General features: G+C 43.4%; 1 protein-coding gene across 4 annotated transcripts in view; it reads left to right on the top strand.

Moving 5' to 3' along the window:
* KCNIP2 (potassium voltage-gated channel interacting protein 2) overlaps nucleotides 1–13,833 on the top strand; it is a 140,451-nt gene that overhangs the window by 122,352 nt on the left and 4,266 nt on the right. For 3 of the 4 annotated variants that reach the window (XM_061634402.1, XM_061634401.1, XM_061634400.1), the window contains exons 2-4: nucleotides 10,927–11,051; nucleotides 12,154–12,223; nucleotides 12,875–12,945. In XM_061634402.1, the coding sequence (XP_061490386.1) occupies nucleotides 10,927–11,051; nucleotides 12,154–12,223; nucleotides 12,875–12,945 (266 nt within the window). Of the gene's footprint in view, nucleotides 1–6,589; nucleotides 6,689–10,926; nucleotides 11,052–12,153; nucleotides 12,224–12,874; nucleotides 12,946–13,833 lie in introns of all 4 variants that reach the window. The other variant, XM_061634403.1, reaches the window with a different exon arrangement.

Raw genomic sequence — 13,833 nt, 5'->3', positions numbered from 1 at the left:
GTTTGAATTGTTATATATTAGCCCCACCTGGTAGTTGGAGGGCAGCCTACATATCATAGAGAGAAGTTTGTTTTCTGGTATTTGCAACACGAAAATAATAATTAGCTATTTTTTTTTAAAAAAAGTGCAGTTTCTACACATTTATATATATTGTGCCTGATTTCACAACAGATCTCTTGATGTGAAGGACTATGTATGAGCTTTTGCTTTATTACAGTTTATCTTTTGTTGTTAATTGTTTCTGTGTAAGGAGGGAGAAGCAGTTTGATTTGACTTACCTGGATGTTTTCAATGGGAAAATGAAATTGCAATGATAGTCAGCACCAAGGACAACTCCAAAATTTGCTCTGCATACTTTTTTTACAAGGAGTCTGTGTCCTTCCTTTCTTTCCAGCAGACAGGTGCACACAATCATCTAAAGTGCTCTGTAGCACCCTCATTTTTGTCCTTCAATGAGAACTCTAAGTTAATTGTCCTTCTGTGGCTTATTTCAGCTGTGCATGAAATGTTGCCGATATAGCTTTTAATTTGCTTGCCTCACTGAAGACTTTTTCTGGGGTGAGTTTCATTTTGGGTCCTGACCTCACTGGAATCTCAATGATGTGTTCTGGCCTTTTTCATAGATTGCATCTCTCCTGTGTATCAGGCTTTTCTAAGGGGAAAAAAAGTTCCTTTTCATTGGAGCCAGTTAATGTTAATTGGTTTGTGACCCTGTATGCAGATTCTCACAACAGACCTTGTTCCTTTTGGTCTCTTATAGTGAATTCTGGCCATTTGCAGCCTCCTTTAAACTTGTTCAGAGAGCTCTGGCTAGATTCTTGCGTGATCCAATGGACTGTTCTTCATATGAGTGCTTTGTATTCATCCTGAGAGGAAGGGCAGTGAGTAGCATCAGGATCAAACTCTACCCTGCAAGACAAGAGACTTATAGCAGGAGATTGCAGCATGTATCAGAAGGCAAATTGGGGTGAGCGGGGGTGGGAGAAAGTACTAAACAGCAGAGTAACACATCATCACAATCTAAGAGGAACCAAAGGTCCAGTACACAGGAAGTGCAAGGGGTTGAGCAGGAGAGGAAGTCAGAGATGGCTGAAGGTGGCAGTAAAACAGAAAGTACTGAAGTAAGAAGGTTCAGTAGAGAGTAAATGTGTAGTTCAGCTTAGAACTGCAGTGATATGGAAGCTTTTTATGCAGACCAGGATCAGCAACAACCAATGAGAAATGGGGAGCAGGGCAGAGAAAGGAGTGGAATAGACCTCTATTCACAGTAGTGAGGGATGAACAGAACCCCTTATAGCCCTTCATGAGAAATAAAGATGTACTATACTGGCAAGAGAGATGGCTATCCAAGCCCAAAGGTGGTGGTCTCTCCTAACACTCTAGGAGTGTGTCAAGGAACTAACATGAGCTGTGAACAATGGGCCAGGGTGTATGTGGGGGATAATCTTGGTTTGTTTCTCATACAGTGCATTTGATCTGGAGCAAGTAGCTCAGGATGAAGATATATTTGCTTCCTGGGTTGATTTATTATTTATTGGGCATCTAGAGGCTCTTCTCTGTGGAGCATGATCATAAATCTATGTGGTCATCAACTAGAGCAAATGTTCCCCAGCCTCCCAGGTGGGTGCTTGTGAAAGAGATGGGGTGAGTGCAAAGACAGATACTGCCTTGATAGAAGTTGACTGGTTTGATATGTTCAGTCACTCACACGGGAGGGGTGTGTGTGTATGTGTGTGTGAGTGATAGAGTGGCTAGCTTTTAAAGATATTGTTTCATGTGAAACAATTTTCTATGGGATTGTTCAAAGCTGCTGAGAGAGTAGGTGCTGAAATGCCCAAAGCCAGGAGAGCAAAAAAACAACAGCCAAGTTGCTTCCCCAAGCCATTTATCCCTCTTAAGTGCATGTTCAACTGCTGCATTATCGGTGCTCTTGCTGAAACCTGCTGCTATGGGTGGTTTGGTGGTTTTGGTTTATTCCTTCCTGGAGGTGTCTTTGCACCTGGTCTGGCCTGATGCAAATGCCCCTAACTGTCTGACTGTGGGGATAAAGCTGTCTCAGTTTTCCTGTATTGCTCATCCCTCTGGTTATTCCTGTTTGTCTCCATTTGTCAGTCATTGCTGTTTCTTTTCAACAATGTTCTGATTTGCTTGGAACATCTTTGGAATCATATGTTACAACAGAGGCATGTGTATGGGCACACATGCACACTTGTGCACCAGCTTAATGTCAGCACCATTTAAATTGACATGAGGAAGTAAACAGGAAGTGATCTTACAAATGCACTCAAAATTTCATTCTGGGGTAGAAAACATGAGTTTATCTAATATCCACTGGATCTCAGTAGCTATCTTGTATAAGTGAGGCTAGAGGAAATAACACACCTTTAAATTGGCTCCAATTGTACCTTGGCATGTACTTCACTTGGATGCTTCAATATAAAATAGTGTGGGAAATCTGTGGCCCTCCAGATGTTGCTTGGCTACCATTGGCCATGCTGGCTGGAGCTGATAAGAATTGGAGTCCAACAACATCAGGAAGCCCACAGGTTTCAGATCACAGGTATAAAGCTATTTCCATGCATTCCATGACATCAGTCAAGCAAACTTAAGACTAGTATGAAGGGGTCTCCTGGACATATGGGCAATCCCAGGTATAAGGCAGCACCACCATTTCACAAAACCAGTATTTATTTTATCTTACTTAAAAGATTTTTAAGCTGCTTCTAAGGCAAAACATCCAGGTGAAAGAATAATAAAACAATTTCAAACCAATTAAAATCAGATAAAAGAATAACACAGCAAATAAAAACACCAATAAGTTCAGCAATAAAATGGGCAATGGCAGAAGTTAAATAACTTGTTAGAAGCCCAGGAGAACAGGAATATCTTCACTTGGCATAAAAAACAACAGAGATGGTGCCAGCAAAATATCCCTGTGAGGTGTATTCAATATTACAGGGGTGTCATTACTGGAAAAGCCCTATCTCCCCTGTCACCAACCACCACACATCAGGTAATGGGAGCACTTAGAGCAGAGCCTCTTAAAGATGGGGTAGGTTCATTTGGGAATGGGAGGCCTCTCAGATACTCTGGTCCCAAGCCATGTAGGGCTCTGTCGGCCAGAACTACACCATGACTTCTACCTGAAACCAAACTGGAAGTTAGGGAAGACATCAAACTCATCAGAAAGGCATTTCATGTCATGGATGCCACTTGGATATCCAAATATGGACCAGATCTAATGGCATTACCAGATCTGAACCTTAAGAATGGGGTGGGGAACTGTAAATCCAGAGGCTGGAAATGACCTGTAGGATTCAACCCATAGTCTTCCTTCCTCAGCACACACACCCTGCACAATTAGACTTACAAAAAACCCTCTTCCATTTACACATATAAGAGCTTTTCTTCTAAACCTGTATTGTAGTAGGAGGGCATTTTCTATGGGTGGCAACTGGGGAAGAAAGGGGTAACCCTCCCTCCTCTGTGTGCTGCCACCACCTCAACCCCCAAATTGGTTCTACATGGTAATTAAGCTTAGAAAAAAGATCTAATTTGTACAAATTTTCTTAAGCCTAATTGTTGTACATGGTGGATTTTTGACAGGCAGGTAAGGGGACAGACAGATAACAGGGAGGAGAGAGAGAGAGAAGGGGTGGCAGGTCCCACTCATTTTGGGCTGTAGCCCTGTCCACCATTGACTTCAATCCTACTCACCCTTGCTATAAGGCCTTCCAAGAGATTTTCCTTGAGGGAATGCATCCCTTAACATTAAAGAAAAGGCTTCCTTTAGAAGATGTACAATCCCATCCAGAACAGGAGGTACACTGCCTCCCAGATTGCCTGAAAAATCAGTCCACAGTACCGTCAGTTTAAACCATCATCCAGACCACAGTGGACTCCAGGCATTTGTTCTGCACTTCAGCTGCCTTGTCTGATTCAGATGAAAAGGAGAGAGTTGAGTGGCATCAGCATACTGAGCTTCTACCTACTCCTTCTAGGCATCAGGACTCTGAAAGCAGCCACTCTGAGCCACAAGTAATCCCTCAAAACATTTACCAGCCCTGCCTCTTTTATTCCCTAGGAAACCTCAGAAATCCCTCCCCTAAACTTAGAGCTCTTTGAAGTACATAGGGAGAATGGGGAATGGGAAAAAAATGCTGTTTCTGTAGAATCAGAAATTCACCCATCCCAAAGTTCATCACAATGACCACCTGAAAGCCACACAACTCTTCATATTCAATTTTATAGTAAACCAAAAGGAGTTTTATCGAGGAGAGGGAAGACATTTTACAGTTTATTATTTATGACACGTATATACTGCCTTTTGGCTCTAAAAAGGGGCATGGTGGTTTACAATAATTAAAATCTCACAGCAGTTAAAACTGGAGAGCATTTTAAAAAGCCAGAATAAAACACATAAAAATGGATCCATGACAGGAAACATTAAAATATACTAAAAGAATGACCTGCCTTCAAGTCGATCCTGACTTATGGCTACCCTACGGATGGAGTTTTCATGGTAAGTGGTATTCAGAGGGGGCTTACCATTGCTAGGGCCTGCTCAGCTTGCCTCAGCTGCACAAGCCAGCCCCTTCCTTGTCCGCAACTGCCAGCTGGGGGGCAACTGGGCTCATTGGGACTGTGCAGCTTGCCCACGGCTACACCGGTGGCAGGGCACGTAACCTCTGAGCCACTCATTGTGGGGGTGATCTTTAGCTGGCCCTTGACACCCAGGAGACACAAGCGGGGATTTGAACTCACAGACTCTGGACTCCCAGCCAGGCTCTCCTCCCCACTGTGCTATACCAACTGTTACAAAAATATAATAAAAGCTTGATGGAATAAAATGTTTTAGCTGCTCACCTAAAAGACATAAGAGAAGGGCCACCCTAACCTCCTTTGAGAGAAATGTCCACAATCAGGGTGTCATCACTGAAAAAGTCCTGCCTCACTTTCCCATCAACCATACCTATCTTGGCCTCTGGACACTCTGCTTCCTCCAAGAGTTATTTTCCAAGGCCAGTGCAGTGGCTGGCTTTATACATTCAGTTTTATAGCAGCAGAAATTCGCAGTTTGAGGATGATTGCTATTGAAACCTTTGCTTTGTAATGGGAACTGGCACACCTCGGGAACTATTTCCAAATGGGTTAGTGTGCCTATGTGCTGTTGAAATAAAGGGGGGTATTTGGACATACATTTATTAATAAATAAAGAGAGCTGAAAAAACAAGAATTGTGTGTTTTGGCCTGATCTAAGGGATTTTTACTCAGAAGTAAATCTCTGAGTTCAGTACAACTTCCTATGGGATAACTATGGGATGTATCCAAGTAAGTTAGTCATGGAGTAGAGCCATTGACATCAATAGACCTAAGTTAGTGTAGTCCGTTAATTTTAATGGATCTACTTGGAGTCTGTTAGATAAAACTCTGTGCTTACAGTGCGATCCTACACGTCTTTACAGAAATAAGTCCTATTGAGTTCTGTGGGGTTTACTCCCAGGTAAGTGTGTGCAGTCTTCAAGCTGTGGTCCTCTTTTCAAGATTTTGTTTGAATGGGAAAAAATAAGATTTTTCTGGCCCCACATTTACAATTAGGACAGGGAGACCTACAGAGTCAGTCCTGTGTCCAAGGCCCAGAGGACAAGGGGCCTCAAACCCAACACACCAAAGGAGAGGATCAATTACAGCCATAGCTTCCAACACAAAAACTCTGTATCAAGGGGGAAAGTGTTGATACTCCTTGATAAAAAAATGGTTGGAATAAAATTTTGTTCCAAACCATTTTTATGAAGGTGAACAAAATGCATTGGGATGAGAATCATACCAACATGTGCAGCTGCCTTTCATCCCACCCCCCTTTTGTCTGTTCCCACACATTCCTTGTTTGCCTCCATCATTTCTTCTTCATCCTGTGATGATGAGGATGTTGTGATTTCATTTGTACAGTTCAGCTTTATATTTCATTTGTCTGAAACTGCCTGACCGTTCTTACAGGAACTTTCTTCTCCACCCAGCCCTTGAGGCAGGACGAGGAACGCAGATGCCCTTACTTCAAGCCATTTTCTTTCAAGACTAAGGATGGGGCCTAAATCCCTTGTTCACCTGCTCTGAGACACTAGATCCACATCAGGATGTAGCCAGCTAGGGTATCATGCTGGGAAATGCTCCATCACTCATCCAGTGGAGCAGGAGGCTTCTTGGAAGAAAGTGTGCACACAAGCATCTGGGTGCAGTTCCTTTGCCCCTCCGTTGCATTGTACTTTTCTTTAGGTGAGGCACAAGGAACCTGTGGCCTTCCTCATGTTGTTGGATTCCAGTTCCTATAAGCCTCAGTCAGCATGGCCAATGGTCAGGGATGATGGGAGCCCAGCAATGTCTGGAGGACCACAGGGTCCCTATCCCTTTTTCATGCCCTTACTGCATGTGGTGTTGGGAGGGGCTGGATCCATTTTTCTGCTGCGGTGAAGGCATGCATGACTGCCCCTCAAATCCATACCTTGTCTGTTGTGGCTCGGGTGGGGGTGAAGTGAGAGATGCCATCATATGTTAACTCTTCTCCTGGTTGGCAATTGTCATTTCTTTGCAGGCAACACACCCGGCCATGCTAAAAAAGCCCTGAAGCAGCGGTTCCTCAAGCTGCTGCCCTGCTGCCGTCAGCCCAAATCCATCCCCTCAATCAGCGAAAGCAAGTGACACTTTGTGCCTCTCTGTGTGTCTTCTCTGTTCTGTGACATCATAACTCCCAGGAGAACGGGAAGTGGGAGAAGGGATTCCCTCTGTATAGTATTTTTATAAAATATATATACAGCACTTTTCTCAAAGCAAACTTCAACTCAAAGCAGTTTATTATAAAAGCATCCCGAGTATGATGTAAGCAACGACAATAAGGAATGAAGGAGACAAAATGCAGACTCTTCACCTTAAGCCACTAATTCTACATGGCTGCTTTGTGGATGAACTTTGGTCTGGGACAGCTCTCTTTGTGGCTCAAAATGAATAGGAAAAGAAAGAGTAGTATGATGGAGATTTTGTCCTAGGACACTGGCCAATCAATGCCCATCCCATGACTGAAAATAGCAGTTGGATGACACTACCAAAAGTCATGCTCTCCTGCAGGAACCTCTGTGCCCCTGAGAAGCTTTAGATGCCTCACTCTGCTATGTCTGAAATCCACCCTGTGTGAGTACGCCACAGCAGTGCACTCTGATGGAAGGCTTGTTCCACAGAGCCATGAAAAACATTACCATTGGGGGGGTGGAATCTAGTGTATGTTGCCTTTACTGAATTAGAGAATGGTCTCTACACATACACTAAAATGTACAAGGGACTGTATCACATCTGATGGCAGGTGTACGGTTCCATTGTAGAATGTGCCCCCATGTATGTGCTGCCTGAAGAAAAGGGGAAAAATATATCACAGAGTGTGGTTGTAGCCCAGCGTGCTCCGTGCTGTCCTGGCTGTTTACTTGGAGGGACCTTTTTTATTTTTTACACCGGTGAGCTTTCAAAAATGGTTTTCTCCAGCCCCATCTGCAGGGATACAGTTCATCATACCATCTCAGGGCCCTACCACTCATTATCACCTTATTCTGCTGCTGGGCGGAGGAGTTTGAGCTATGCAGTGACAAGACAGCCTAGAGCAGGAAAAGCAAAGGGCAGCAGTCACAAAACTTTGACAAAATTTGAGATCTGGGCCCTGGGCTATCAGGACTTCCTATTATTCCCAGCTAGCCTAGTACCTATCTGCAGCATTATAGGTTTAGCAATAGATTTTCTGAGGAACCTTGATAAATGGCATAGATATGGATCTATTTTTATTTTCCTAAGGCGTTAACGTTTGCTGGCTAGAGAGATATAAGGACTGGACTATTATCTATATCACATACTTTCTTGCTTGCATCACTTCTGTGTTGAAATGGTAAAATGTTTATCTCCATGGCTGCTGAAATTTTGTGAAATCAAAGACTGTTACACTGGGCACAAAATTCAGTTTGCCAAATTTTAACTTCTTTCTCCTTTCACTAAAATGTATGTGTGCCTGTGGTCACACACACATTTTGTTGTTATAGCTAACCGAGACTTTGTGGTGCAGTGGTATAAGGCAGAGCATATAAAATGAGATGTAGGAAGAACCATGTATGCTATTTACTTCAGAACTCCTTGGAGGAAGGGTAGGATATAATGGCAATAAACACGCACTATCCTAGGGCTATGCTCAATGAATTTGTCTAAACTACTTTTTAAAGCCATCTACACCAGTGATCATCCCATCATCTCATAAGAACGAATTTCATAAGCTAATTATGTGTACGTATTAAAGGGTTTAAGAACATAAGAAAAACCTTGCTGGATCAGATCAGTGGCCTATCTAGTTCAGCATCCTCTTTCCCACAGTGGCTGACCAGATGTCTATAAGAAGGGCATGAGGATGATAGCTCTCTCTCACTAGTCATCCCCAGCAAATGGTATTCAGAGGCATGCTGCCTCTGATCCAGAAGATAATATAGATAGCAAATGTTCCATTCCTGGGCAAGGTCCTTGAATGACTGGTGGCAGGCCAGCTCCAGACACTCTTGGATGAGACCGATTATCTGGATCCATTTCAGTCGGGTTTCAGGCCTGGTTTTGGCACAGAAACAGCCTTGGTTGCCCTGTATAATGACCTCTGTCAGGGGAGAGACAAGGGGAGTGTGACTCTGTTGATTCTCCTTGATCTCTCAGCGGCTTTTGATACCATTGACCATGGTATCCTTCTGGGACGACTGGCTGAGTTGGGAGTGGGAGGTACTGCATGGCAGTGGTTCCGCTCCTACTGGTCGGGTCGGCTCCAGAAGGTGGTGCTTAGGGAGCACTGCTCAGCACCCTGGATTCCCCAGTATGGGGTTCCGCAGGGGTCAGTTCTGTCCCCCATGCTGTTCAACATCTACGTGAAACCGTTGCGGTCATCCGGAGCTTTGGAGTGCGCTGTCATCAGTATGCTGATGACATGCAGCTCTATTTCTCCTTTTCATCTTCATCATGTGAGGCTGTCAATGTGCTGAATCAGTGTCTGGCTGCGACAATGGACTGGATGAGGGCTAATAAACTGAGGCTCAATCCAGACAAGACTGAGATGCTGCTAGCAGGTGGTTTTTCTGACCAGATGGTGGATGTTCAACCTGTCCTGGATGGGGTTGCATTCCCCCTGAAGGAGCAGGTTCGTAGCTTAGGGGTTCTCCTAGAACCATCCTTGTCACTTGAGACTCAGGTAGCCTCGGTGGCACGGAGTGCCTTCTACCAACTTCGGTTGGTGGTCCAGCTATGCCCATATCTGGACAGGGATAACCTGGCTTCAGTTGTCCATGCTCTGGTAACCTCCAAGTTACATTACTGCAATGCACTCTACGTGGGGCTGCCTTTGAAGACGGTTCGGAAACTGCAGCTTGTGCAAAATGCAGCAGCCAGATTGGTAACAGGGACCAGACGGTTCAAACATATAAAACCAATTCTGGCCCGCTTGCATTGGCTGCCTGTATGTTTCCGAGCTCAATTCAAGGTGGTGGTTTTAACCTATAAAGCCTTACATGACTTAGGACCACAATACCTGATGGAACGTCTCTCCTGACATGAACCCACCCGTACACTATGCTCAACATCTAAGGCCCTCCTTCAGGTGCCTACTCCGCAGGAAGCTGGGAGGCTGGCAACAAGGGAGAGGGCCTTCTCAGTGGTGGCCCCCAAATTATGGAATGATTTTTGTGATGAGGTGCACCTGGCGCCAACACTGTTATCTTTTCAGTGCCAGGTCAAGACTTTCCTCTTCTCCCAGGCATTTTAGCATGTGTTTTTAAATTGGTTTTTTTTTAAAGTGATTTAAATTTGTATATTTGTATATTTGTTTTTAATGTTTTTAATTGTTGTAAACTGCCCAGAGAGCTTCTGCTATGGGGCGGTATACAAATGTAAATGAATAAATAAATAAATAAAAATAAAGACAGCAGCCATTGAATCCCAGATTCTGATTACTTGTATTTGTACTTGAGTGATAAAGACTGGTGAGGACGGATGTGTTTGTGTGTGGTTCCAATCAAACTGCTTCTGCCTCAGTCAATGCCTCTATCACTTATCCTTTGATGCTGTTATGAGTTTGGCTTCCTTTGTTTTCGTGAATGGGTCTAACGCTATGGGTTTGTCTACCTAGCAACCAACCAATAGATAATCAAACACTTAACAAAAGGGCTGATATTCTTTGATGGCTGAAAAACTCTGCCTATGGAAGTTGGCAAATTTCACCTAGTGGTAGGAGCCAAGTAATAAGGCAACAATTTGAATTTGGTCACTACGAGAGACAGAAACTGAACCCTGTAGCACCGAACCTGGTCTTCTCACTGCACAGGGAAGTGGGGAGTGAATAACATTATTTATTTATTTATTATTTGATTTATATCCCACCCTTCCTCCCAGCAGGAGCCCTTATTCACTCATTGTGTCCATGGAAGATGGTGCAAGTCAGCCCTGATCTCCAGGTCCCACCTAAACTGCCCTGAATTTAATCCTCATCACTTTCCCCAATACAACAGTGTGATTAATGCCTTCTGCAAAAATCACCCTATTCTGAGTGGAGCAAAAGTTTCTAAAACTTCCTTTAGGCCAGGATGAGGCCACCACATCACTGGATTTCTGGCCACAATCCAGGTGTGAAAATTGACATCTGCAGGTTGTTCCACTGAGTACATGTATGTCTACTATATAGCAGGAAAAATAAAGGGAGCAGGGTCTGTCCAAGCATTAGAGATGTGAAATAAGTCTAGTTGTGCCAATGCAGGATTGGGAACAAATTTCAATACCTCACTTTGAAAGGAAAAAATGAAGTCAGGAAATGGAGGTGGGGTGCAGACAGGATCTGTCCATGCTATACTCCTGAAGCTCTTCCTTTTCTTGCAGACAGTGTAGAAGATGAGTTTGAGCTCTCCACGGTTTGTCACCGGCCAGAGGGCCTGGATCAGCTACAGGAGCAAACCAAGTTCACTCGCAAGGAGCTGCAGGTCTTGTACCGGGGGTTCAAGAATGTGAGTTGGAAAGAACTTCCCCTTCCTATTGGAACACTTACAAGCTTCTGTGCTGTTCATTGCTTCTCTCCTCTACAGAGCTGGGCTCCTTCTGGGAGGAATGGCGGGATATAAATTTAATAAATAAATAATTTTTATTTATTTAATTAGATTAATAAATACTACATTTAAAAAATGAGAAGTACAATGTTTTTGGTAAGGAGGGAAGATACTGTCCTTTTTCCATATTGTTGGAGAGAGCACATTTTTAAATATTCACTCACTACATGTCCATTTTTATATACCTTTTTCTATTGGTAACTTGCTCACTGACAGCCACAAAAGCTATCATTGTGGTGCAACCCTTGTTTGCAACTATACAAAGGCACTTTCAACAAGATGGTGCCCGACCCAAGTGCCTCCCTTTAACTCTGGACCAAAGATCCACTTAGATCCATTAGACTACCACTCTAATCAAATAGGTAGATGAGTGCTCTCTCTCTCTCTCACTCTCACACACACACACATTTCTCCTTCTGAGTCTATACAGCAGTACAAACTACGAATTCTCATAGAAATGGAGCTGTAGTAATATTTTCACATGGGGCTGCATGTTGCTGTCTGCCTTTGAGCTACTCAGCTTCTCCTAACCCAGTGATGGCTGCCTGTATAGCACAGAGGTGTCTACTTTGTAAAGTTTGGGTGCCAGGCATTCAGGACAACTGCTATGATTTCTTCTGAGCCTGGGGAGGCACCTCACACAATGAATCCTTATTTCATATTCCTGGCTATATTTTGCGCTCTGACAGAAATTGTCTTCTATATTTATTACAAGTGTTAACACCAGTAGCTAAGAAGGAAGGTGGCAGTGCTTTCTGTGCTATCTGAGGTGTCTGTTTTACACATACACAGCCCTGTACAGCAACATCACCCATAGCCTGGGAGAGTCACTGCCCGGGTTTTCCCCCAGGTGATCTGCTTTCTGCCATTGGTTAAACAGGGAAAGTGCGAGAATCAGCTCCTCAAAGTCCTCCTTGAGTACACACCACACTGGTCCTAACCTGGGGTATTGTCTAGATTAGCTTTTCTAAGATGAACTTGTCTGCACTTTTCCATTTGACAGGAGTGCCCTAGTGGCATTGTTAATGAAGAGAGCTTCAAGCAGATCTACTCACAGTTCTTCCCACAGGGAGGTGAGTGCCACTCCCAGCTGAGGAGGGTAGATGGTTTGGAGGAACTGGGAGTGACTTGGCAGCTGCTAGAAATAATGTGGGATATATCCTTGAGGGCCTTGGTACAGTCATCCTCAGCTGCCCATAGTTTCCTTGACTACTGTGCCAAAAACGGCTCCTTGCCCAAGAGAACTGTCCATGCCACATCTTTGTAGTTAAATATGGCTCTCTCTTTGCCCAATTTTAAACAGGCTCTCAAGACCATTTTATTTCAATAGGATTTTTAGGTAGAGGCAGTGATTTATATGTTTTAGTTCACCATGTTTTAGTTGTTGATACAGTTCTTATGGTGCCATTTTATTACTGCTATGTGTTTTTCTGTTTTATTGTTAGGATTGTTCTTTATTATGATACATATTTTTATTTGTAATCCACCTTGAGTATAATTTATCAGGGAAAGGCAGAGAATAAACATTATAATAAATAAGTTATCTGTGTCTGATAGGGGATGACAATCATTTCTTGATACTTAGAAACATATTTCCAAAAGCTGCAGCTGTAATCACTTTCTCTGCTTGGTCCCTGCCTGTTATCCAGTTAGTTTGCTGAAATCTGGTAAAAGATGCTGTCTGGTGCCTCTTAATAACTTACTTTTGATGGTTCTCTCTTCAGATTCCAGTACATATGCAACTTTCATTTTCAACGCATTTGACACCGACCATGATGGCTCAGTCAATTTTGAGGTAAGATTCCATGTACAGTTATTTAGTTATGTTAATTATAGACAAACCTTATAACAAAAAATCATCTCGGTGATTCACAGACTAAAAACAATGCTTTAGCCTTACAAATAAACCCACAAAAGTTACTAGTCTGTAAATGTTTTTACTAGCCTGCTGGAGGCTGGGAGAGCTCAAACTCTCCACTAGCAGCCCATAGCATTTCTAAGCTGGGCACAGAGAAGGGCACTTCCCTCTCCTTGCAGTTTGTTTCGTTTCTGTGCTGGGTGCAGGGGAGGGATGGAGCACTCTGTCCCACCACCACCACTCACTCACGTGCAATTCGTCACTTATGACTACCAAGCAAGTACTTAAACACTGGGCCATAGGTTAGTGGCAGAATATCTGCTTTGCATGCAGAAGATCCCTAGTCAATCTCAAGTATCTCCCAGTAGAACTGGGGAAGTCCCCTGTCTGTCTGAAGCGCTGGAGAGCTACTGCCATTCATTGTAGACACTACTGAGCTAGAAGGACATGGTAATAAGGCAGCTTCCTATGTTCCTACAAGGCTGCAATACTTATCTTTTAAATTTGAACCATTTCTGGGGTGGGGAGTCTAATGCTTCAGAGTCATGAGAACTGATGAGGAAACCCTGTTTTTGTGTAGACACATAACTGGGGCACTTACAGGCAACTAGCTGGCATGTCAAATTAAAGCACAGACCTTGCAGAAAAGTAGCAGTTTATTAAATTTCCCTCAAAAAACCCATATATTGGACAGCAACATAATTATTCACTCAGGCTGTTATTAGAAGCAACTCCAGAACAGTACAGTAATATTTCAGTTAACAAAGTAGATGCATTCCTAGACATTACTTCTTAACAGAAACGTTGGTACTGGAGGTAGGAATA

Source organism: Rhineura floridana, chromosome 7 (assembly GCF_030035675.1).
Source record: "Rhineura floridana isolate rRhiFlo1 chromosome 7, rRhiFlo1.hap2, whole genome shotgun sequence".
Lineage (NCBI taxonomy): Eukaryota > Metazoa > Chordata > Lepidosauria > Squamata > Rhineuridae > Rhineura > Rhineura floridana.
This window is presented reverse-complemented; position numbering and strand designations above follow the sequence as displayed.